At 33.4% G+C, this 9,991-nt stretch overlaps 1 protein-coding gene across 1 annotated transcript; it reads right to left on the reverse strand.

Annotated features, from left to right (window-relative positions):
* Positions 1-6,696: 6,696 nt before the first annotated feature.
* On the reverse strand, positions 6,697-9,704 carry LOC107570460 (C-type natriuretic peptide 4-like). The gene is made up of 3 exons (XM_016256693.1): positions 9,533-9,704; positions 8,128-8,426; positions 6,697-6,948 (listed from the first exon to the last, which is right to left on the reverse strand). Coding segments are annotated over exons 1-3 (393 nt in total). The 5' UTR covers positions 9,626-9,704; the 3' UTR covers positions 6,697-6,947.
* Positions 9,705-9,991: the final 287 nt, after the last annotated feature.

A 9,991-nucleotide genomic window follows, 5' to 3' on the forward strand; every position in this document is an offset into this window, starting at 1 on the left:
CGTGATATATTATAAGGAGTAACGATATGTTTTATGAAATGTAGTGAAGTAAAAAGTACGATCTTATGCTTTGGAATGTAGTGAAGTAAAAGTAAAAGTTACTCAAAATAAAACGACTCCAGCAAAGTACAGATACTTGACAAATTTACTTAAGTACAGTAACGAAGTAAAGCTACTCCGTTACTGTCCACCACTGCTTTACTAGTTACTTGAAAAAAGTAATCTGATTACGTAACTTGCGTTACTTGTAATGCGTTACCCCCAGCACTGATTACTATATTGCTCCTTTGTTGTTGTTATCACTACTTCTAGGCCAATTACCTTTTTATTATTTCTCATGTTCATATTTATTTTTAATGCACATGCAGCTGACAATGTTTACATTGCAATGCAAGTTGTACCCTGTATAACTGTAAGTATGACAAATAAAAATCCTGCATCTTGATGAAGTCTTTGAGTTGTTTCTATGAATCCATCAAGCTTGTTAGCAAACGGTTCATAGGTTCGCAATTCAATCTGAATCACTCAGACATTTAATTCACTCTGAGGCATCTGGAGCACTCAATACTTACCACAAGCACAAATATAAAGAAACTGAAATATTTATTATTTATTTGTATGTAATAACCATTGAAAACTAACGTGAAAAGCTTCTAAAAGTCTGATGAAGAATATCCTTAAGATTTACATCTGCATGTGCTATACTCAATACAACATAAAGACATGTTTAAAAAAAAGATTAAAATACTGTAGGCATATACACTAAAGAACTTAAACTTACTATAATTTACTATGGTAAAAAACGATCCCATGTTTCTGAACATGTACACCATAATGCAGCATCTTAAATTCTACAGTATAAATGTCATACATGAATATCAATCTGTTTTTCAGGTTTTTTTTCCAATCATATATTCAATTTAATTGCTACTTTAAGTTATTGGTTGATTCAGATGTTGATTGAGTAACTAAGTTAATTCAGTGGATGATTCATTAGACTGTTTCAAACTGGTAAGCATTAATTGAAAGCTCTGGCTCATATAAAAATGGTTTGTTTATGAATCAGACCACACTGGTCAAACTGAATGTTTCTTTCTCAAAAGTCAGCCTCCTCACATTCAATTCAGACTAGCACACAACTCTAGTAATTGACTATTTTCCTCTCCTTTGTTTTACAGCAATACTGCAACATTAATTTGATTATGTAGTCTGAACGTTGGGATAGTTCACCCAAAAATGAAAAATTGTAAAAAAAAAAAAAAAAAAATTTACTCATTTACCTCATGCCCTTACTAGACTGTACAGCCACGGGAAAAGGTAATTGTAACTTTTTATCTCAGTTTATATCTCGTAATTCTGAGTTTATATATAATAATTCTTAGTTTATATCCAATTCTGAGTTTATATCTCATAATTCTTTATATATCATAATTCTGAGATAATATTTCATAATTCTGATATAATATTTCGCAATTCTGAGTTTATATCTCGCAAATCTTAGTGAGCGTATGTGGCTGAAAGATAAATTGCAAGTATCTTATGAAAATTTTAGAGAGTCTTTATCAAATTACCAAGATGCTGTTAAGGCTGCCAGATCTTCATATTTCTCGCAAATTATTTTGCAGAATGTAAATAACCCGAAGGTACTTACATAGATAAGGCACTAAGTCCGTCGATTAATGCTTTTCCTACTCCATATAAGAATCTTTGTGAGAGTTTTTTAAAGTAATTCATTGGTCAAATTGATGCTATTCGGTCTAACATTTTGCCTTTAGGAAATCTTACAGTAAATGTAAGGATATTTTCTCACTGTTTGAGTAACTTTGAACATATTTCTTTAGCCCGGTTGATAGTACTACAATTAAAATCAACTATCTCTTGTTATGATGTTCTCCCGGCACGACTGTTTGAAGAAGTCATAGACACTATTGGCCCTAGTGTTTTAAGAATTATTAATAGTAGTTTATTTTTTGGATGTGTGCCACTAGGCTTTAAGCAAGCAACTATTGAACAAGTTTTAAAAAAGGCAAATCTGGATCAACAGGATTTGAAACATTTTAGGCCCATTTCAAAATGATCTTTTGTGAACAAGATCTTGGAAAAAGTGTTCATAATCAACTTGTTGATTTTCTGACTAAGAATAATATAATGGATGCCTTTCAGTCTGGATTTCGGACCAAGCACACTTACATAGATAAGGCACTAAGTCCGTCGATTAATGCTTTTCCTACTCCATATAAGAATCTTTGTGAGAGTTTTTTAAAGTAATTCATTGGTCAAATTGATGCTATTCGGTCTAACATTTTGCCTTTAGGAAATCTTACAGTAAATGTAAGGATATTTTCTCACTGTTTGAGTAACTTTGAACATATTTCTTTAGCCCGGTTGATAGTACTACAATTAAAATCAACTATCTCTTGTTATGATGTTCTCCCGGCACGACTGTTTAAAGAAGTCATAGACACTATTGGCCCTAGTGTTTTAAGAATTATTAATAGTAGTTTATTTTTTGGATGTGTGCCACTAGGCTTTAAGCAAGCAACTATTGAACAAGTTTTAAAAAAGGCAAATCTGGATCAACAGGATTTGAAACATTTTAGGCCCATTTCAAAATGATCTTTTGTGAACAAGATCTTGGAAAAAGTGTTCATAATCAACTTGTTGATTTTCTGACTAAGAATAATATAATGGATGCCTTTCAGTCTGGATTTCGGACCAAGCACAGTACAGAATCAGCGCTGCTCAAGGTTTTTAATGATATATTTTTGAGTATTGACTCCGGAAAGGGTGTTGCCCTAATGATGTTAGACTTGAGCGCTGCTTTTGACACTATAGATCATGCTGTTTTAATAGAACGTCTTAGAGATTATGTTGGAATTAATGGTGTTGCACTTAAGTGGTTTTCTTCTTATTTGCAGGATAGGACTTGTTCTGTTAAAATTGGAAATCATGTGTCTACATCTGCTACTTTCTCCTGTGGGGTCCCACAGGGATCTATTATTGGTCCAACTTTGTTTTCTTTATATATGCTGCCACTGGGGTCAATTTTTAGAAAATACAATGTTGATTATCATCTGTATTCATGTTGATTTGCACATTTATTTTCATTTAGAGCTTGACGGTTGTTTTTCTTTAACAAACCTTTGCAAGTGCTTGGCAGAGGTTGGTTTGCAAATAATTAGACTTGGTTTGCAAATAATTTTCTTCAATTAAATGAAGATAAGAGTGAGTTTATTATATTTGGTAACAAGCAGTTTCAGAAAGGTATGGTCAGAAGCCAGGGACTATTGTCCAATGATCTATGTGGTTATGTGAGGAACTTGGGAGTAATTACTGATTCCAAAATCCATCTTGGCCGACAAGTAAACGATGTTGTGAAAACATCCTTTTTTCAGTAAAGGAAATTGTCCAAACTGAAAACTATTCTTTCGAACAAGGATTTAGAGTCTGTTATACATGCTTTTATTTCAACGCGGTTGGACTATTGTAATGCTTTATACTTTGGAATAAGTAAGTCTCTGGTTATGCGTCTTCAGTATGTTCAGAATGCTGCAGCAAGACTTTTAACTAAAACTAGAAAACGGGATCATATAACACCTCTCTTGGTATCTTTGCACTGACTTCCTGTAAAATATCGAATGCAATGCAAGTTGTTGATATTTGTGTATAAAGCTCTGCATGATCAGGCTCCTGAGTACATAAGGGAGACGTTGGTCCCTTACCAATCGCATCGACTATTGCGCTCCTCTCAGAGCTTGCTTTTGACAGTCCCACGGTCTCGTCTGAGGCGGAGTGGAGATCGTGCTTTTTCTGTTGCGGCTCCAGCACTTTGGAATGCTCTGCCATTATCTGTAAAATCTTCATCAAGCATAGATATTTTTAAAAAGTACTTAAAGACTTACTTGTTTTATTAGGCTTTCGGGATTTGATTGGTCAGGACAATTGCGAATGACTTGTCTTTTATTTAGTTTTGTTCCTATGTTTTAATGTTTTATGTTTTTTTATCTTTACTATATACTGCTTGTGTACAGCACTTTTGGTCCATTTTTATGTTTTTGAAAGTGCTTTATAAATAGAGGTTGAGTTGAGTTGAGACATCTTACTTTATAGCAGAAACAAGCTTCCATACCTCACAAAGGACTTTCTTTCTTCCATGGAACATAAAATAAGAAATTCTGAGAAATACAATGTCCATAATGGAAATCAATAGTAACCAAAATTGTTTGGTCACTAACAAAACAAAATAACTTCTTTTATGCTCCACAGAAGAAAGAAACTCATTCAGTTTTGGAACAATGTGAGGGTGAGTAAACGATGACAACATTTTCATTTTAGCTGAACTATCCTTTTACAGTAATAGGTGAAGTAAGGTGTAACAAATAAGAAATTGTACCTTAATAAGGCGACGCTTTTGTCCAGTGAATGAATTTGACAACTCTGGCCTATGAGACAATGCAAGTACGCTACTAACCTAAGACAAAGACAAGACGTAAGAGAAGTCTGTAAACCCCTGTAAACAGAGCATGTAAGATGTTCATTCTGAAATCTGACTCATCTCATCCATGCCTTCAGTTCTCCCATCGTCTCCTCTTATGCAACAGGAATCTTTTACAGGAGATTATCAGCGGCCACAAGATGGCATCATTGCATGTTAAACGGCAGTTGAAGCATGTTGAAGGTGCAGCTCTGTGGCAGTGACCGCCTGCAGGCTATTAGGGGTACTGCGACTTCAGACCAAACACGCATTTCTTCATATTCTGTACTATTATTCTTAGGTGGAAAGTTTAGTCTTTATTTTATTTTTTAATCATTAATTTAGTTTTCCCCAGGTCATGTTTTCTGGATATGGTTTATTTGTTTTCTGCATGGGTTTGGACAAAAATGTCGAAGTCATGATGAATATGAATAAAATCGAATTCATTTGAATTATTTTCTAATTTATAATATATATTTTTTAATAATCAATTTGATATATACACTAAACATTAGGGTCAGTAAGTAAAAAAAGAAAAAAAAAGAAATTAATATTTTTTATTCACCAAAAATGCACCCAATTGATCAAAAAATGACAATAAGGACATTTATATTTAACAAAATCTATTTCAAGTAAATGCTGTTATTTTAAACTTTATATTCATCATATAATTCTGGAAAAAATGTATTTCCACAAAAACATTGTTACAATTTCAATACTGAAAATATTAGCATAATATTATTATACTAATATCAGTATATTAGAATGATTTCTGAAGGATCATGTGACACTGAAGACTGGAGTAATGATGCTGAAAATTCAGCTTTGAATCACAGAAATAAATTACATTTTACAATATATTCACATAGAAAAGAGTTGTTTTAAGTTGTAAAAATATTTAACAGTTTTTACTGTATTCTTGATCAAATAAATGATGAACTGATATATTTTATTTTAATCTTACTGACTCCAAACTCGTGAATGTTTTTTCTTTTCTTTTCTTTTCTTTTCTTTCCTTTTCAATGACCTCACAGAAATGAGTCAGAAAGTGTAATAATTTAAATGGCCGGGGTGTAAAAATGATCCAGTGTTGATCATATAATTACAAAAATAAATAGTTTTATATCAGTATATATAGCTATTTATTTAGTTTCTGTGTGCTTTAAGTCTGAACAAGCTGTCGTTCTCCCAGTTTCTCTGGTAAGTTCAATGGTCAGATATCGTGTTTCTTGTCATTTGTTTAACTGGAGTGAGGTTATCTGTCACAGTGTCTCTTCTTTTGCAATATATATATATAGACCCAAATGAGCCAGCGTGAGTCATTGAAAATCGGCTTTCAAGGACAAAACACCGTTTTTTCTTCTCTGTGTAATTCTCCTTTAAAAGCACTCTATAAATATATACAGCACTAATTAATTGTAATAAATCTGCTGTTTTGCCCACTTAGTGTGTCAAACTTAATGTTCTTGGACTCCTTTTTGCCATTTCAGTTCAAATTCTGCTAAATGCTTGCCTAATGTTTGAGAGATTCATCTGAACAGACTGCTCTCTCATGTCCCCGCTTATTCATTACAGCAGATTTATTAATGAAATATTCAGTATAGGCTTTTTTACTCACTCGCTTTTCTAAGAGAAAATCTCTTTTTTATTGTCCCGATTTTGAAGTAGAAATATCCAAAAATCCTCAAAACAAGATATATTTACTGTATTTATCTCTAAAGAGAATTTATTTATTGTTCTCAGAGAATTCACGTTGAATTAAGTGAATTGTAAAAATAAATATCGCTTGATATAATGCAGAAAGAAATATGTTGTATTGTTTTGCACAATTACACAATAGTGATAAATTGATCTTGTTTTATGGATGTTTTGTTATTTTTACTGAAAGTTTACTATTTAAGTCAAATAATATTATTTTAGTTTAATATTGAAGTCAAAAATATTGATGAAAAATGTTTATATATATATATAAATAATAAATTTTCATCATAATTTGCACAAAATTAAATTGTAAAAACGTTAAAAACTTTTGTGATGCGCTTTATTTTTTGCATTTGTGCATTTTTAATGATTTTTAAAACATTTACAGCTATTAGAGACAAAATAGTTACAAACAGAATTGACCTGCAGTTTGCATTCATTTCAAAATGTTACATAAATAAACTCATATTTATAAATATCTCTTTTATAAACATATAAATAGTTTTTAAAACATAAATACATTTATGCGAGAATGAAATACATGAATGTACAGCAGCAGCAACAATATACAGCTTTTATCCACGTCATCCGCCATGTGTTTCTTTTATTTTGTACATATATGTCATCTAATTATTTTATTTCATTTGTACACTTCATTGTCCCCACAGATGCTTCTCGTAGTGGCTTCGTACCATGAGTCCGATTCTCTAGGTTTTTCCTCAGAAGAGGAGCAAGTCTGTTCTGTCCAAAATCGATGACGTCCGTGATTCGCTCTGAAAAAAGAGGACATGTAGTCAGATGGATGTAGACACGTGTCGCGTCAGATTCTTTGACGACAGTCCTGCATCACACAGTCAAACACTCTTCTCATCAGTTTGGCACTCAAACGAAATCTGTCTGCTCCGTAGTTAGTTCTCCAGGACACTTACACACTCCAAACCCATTAAACCCACTGCAGAGGTCAAATCAAGTTTAACACAATGAAGCTCCCTGCAATCATACAACACCTGTTATAATCTCATGTGAAGCCTTTTGCATCAAGAAACTCAGTTATAATCGGGAATTTAGTGAGTGTTTAACATATCACATGATAAATGTCATATACATAGGGGCACAAAAAAGGTAATATGCAACACACACACACACAATTTTATACATATTAAAAAAAAAAAAAATGCAATCAATTTGCTTTAATGAAATTTCCAAAAAAGTATACCTACAAATATCTCAGATTTCGATCGACAGACAGACAGACAGTTAGATAGATAGATAGATAGATAGATAGTGCAATCAATTTGCTTTAATGAAATTTCCAAAAAAGTATACCTACAAATATCTCAGATTTCGATCGACAGACACTTCAAAAATTATATATATATATATATATATATATATATACAAATATAATAATAAAGATTTAGATTGCTACAGACACAATATATGTGATAATTCAATCATATAAACACAAATATATATAAAATATATTAATTTAATCAAATTAATAAAAAATTTTTTTAGATTAGCCTAATTAGCCTCAAATTTAGATACCCCTCAAAAATAATATTTACATATATTTACATTATGAATAATAATTAATTTTATATTAACATTAGTTAAAAAATGTGTGCTTTTTTATTTTTAGAAACTAATTGTAATTTCCAAAGAGTTTACCCACAAAGAAAACAAAAATCCTGATTTAGATCTCTACAGATACTCAATAAATAATTAAATAAATACATTTAGATTAAGATCTCTACAAATACTATATATATATATATATATATATATATATATATATATACACACACATAAATAAATGTAATTAAATGTCATTAATATTAATAAAATAACATTTAATTCATTAAATTAAAATTAATAAAAACAAATACATGCAATTTCTAAAAACTGTATATCTACACATGTCTAAGACTGAGATCTCCGCAGACACTCACCAGGAGAGATTATTTGCAGACGGGTAATGAGAGGGTTGACAGCCCATCCCGCTCATGGTTCCTATCCTGTCCATCTTGTGTCCGAAGCATCCGCTCCTGGCCGTCGTTCCTCCCTTCTTAGATCCAGCTTTGTGTCTGCGTGACCCGGGCTGCTCGTTCAGGATGCGAGCCCAGGGGCCCTTGGCCCGAGTGTCCATGCGCAGGTCCCGGAGCAGACGAACTCGGTTCTCCATCCTCCTCTGGCTCTCATCGGACACCAGGAACTCAGACAGCTCCTCTCCCAACAGCATCCGCAGGGACTGAGGGATACATGGATGCAGCACTTCAGAAACGCTCTCAATACTCTCACCAGCACTCAGAAAAACAGCTCTCAGAACTCAAAATGCACTATTACTACTCAATTTCACTTGCTAAACATCCAGTTTTTTGTCTATATATATATATGTTCACTGTAAAAATCTAAACTGTTACCTAAAAGAGATATTTCTACCTGATCTGACTCTTAAAATGAGATTTTATAGATTTGAGGTTTTATTAATATTAAACAAGATTTCTGACTTGAATAAACTAGTTTCCACATGTTTAGTTTACCTGACAAAACAGCCCGATCCAATCTGAGCTCTTAAACTCTTCCACAAAGTCTCATTTCAGCACGAAATGGTTCTTCAGCTTCTAAATTAATCTATTAATATCAATAAAGACCTGTTAAGGAAGCCGTTTGTAAATGTTAAAGTGTAACGCCTGACTCACTTCTTCAGTAACAGGCTCAGAAGTCCTCAGGTCATACTACTTTATTTCTATTTATAGTGTATTTGTTTTATGTCACAGTGTATCTGTTATCGCTATATATAGGAGATTTATGGAATTTAAATGTATGTTTAACATACGTAAACGTTTAGAGAGAGCTCAAATTTATTAATTCATGTTTTATATATAAGTAAGCCATACGCAACGCGTGTGAAAAACGCGTTTTTTAATGTACTTATTTGAGAACGAGAACCTGTTGAAATATAAGCCTCAACAATGAATGACTCAAAAGTTTTGCTCAAGAAGTCTTGCGTCCGGACAAGTGTCCGAGTCTCCTGGAGCGCCTGCGCTTTAACGATGCTCTCAAATCGCGTTTGCATGATGAGGAGGAGGAGAGGGACATACAGATGAATAGCAAAAAAGTCCATTTTGAACTTGAGATGATGTTTGTTTATTTACACACTCGTAGTTTCACGCATGCATTGCGCGCACCTGCATATCCGAGCTTTTGCGCATCTTTCACCCAAGTTAAAATGACCTTATATTAACTTTTAAATATCAAACTGTGCATCATACATACTTTAGACTTTGTTTCAGCCTACTATATGTTACACAAGCTGTAAAATTAGTTGCATACATGTCTAAGTATCAAGCTCACCCTCTGTTCTGCCTGCGTTAGTGGTTTTGTCTCCGTGCTGACTGATAGAAGAGTCAGAATAAGTCCACAAGCCACCAAATGCGAGATGATCATCGTGATGCTGCTTCAGTGCGCTGGATGTCAGTGGAGAAGGGCAGTCGTTTAAATACGTCTTACGGAGAGAACGCGACCTTCATTTACTCCCAGAGGTGTCGAGCTCAACTCTTTCTCAGTGCAGTTTCGGCTCAGGGTTTTATAGCCGATGTGACACCCACCCCCCTCCCCTCCCCTCCCCTCGCGTGCGTTAGCTTTGCCAGTTTCTCCGTTGGGTGGCTGCGTCATAGGTTACCGTTCATTATATCAATGACCTATACGGAGTTTTTGTTACTGATCAGAGGATGTTTATGCTGGATGTTCAGTTTAGTCATCGTTTGCAGTGACCACTTAAGTATATAGGTGGGAAAAGAACAATCACAAGCG

Source organism: Sinocyclocheilus grahami, unplaced genomic scaffold (assembly GCF_001515645.1).
Source record: "Sinocyclocheilus grahami isolate Dianchi unplaced genomic scaffold, SAMN03320097.WGS_v1.1 scaffold1461.1, whole genome shotgun sequence".
Taxonomy (NCBI): domain Eukaryota; kingdom Metazoa; phylum Chordata; class Actinopteri; order Cypriniformes; family Cyprinidae; genus Sinocyclocheilus; species Sinocyclocheilus grahami.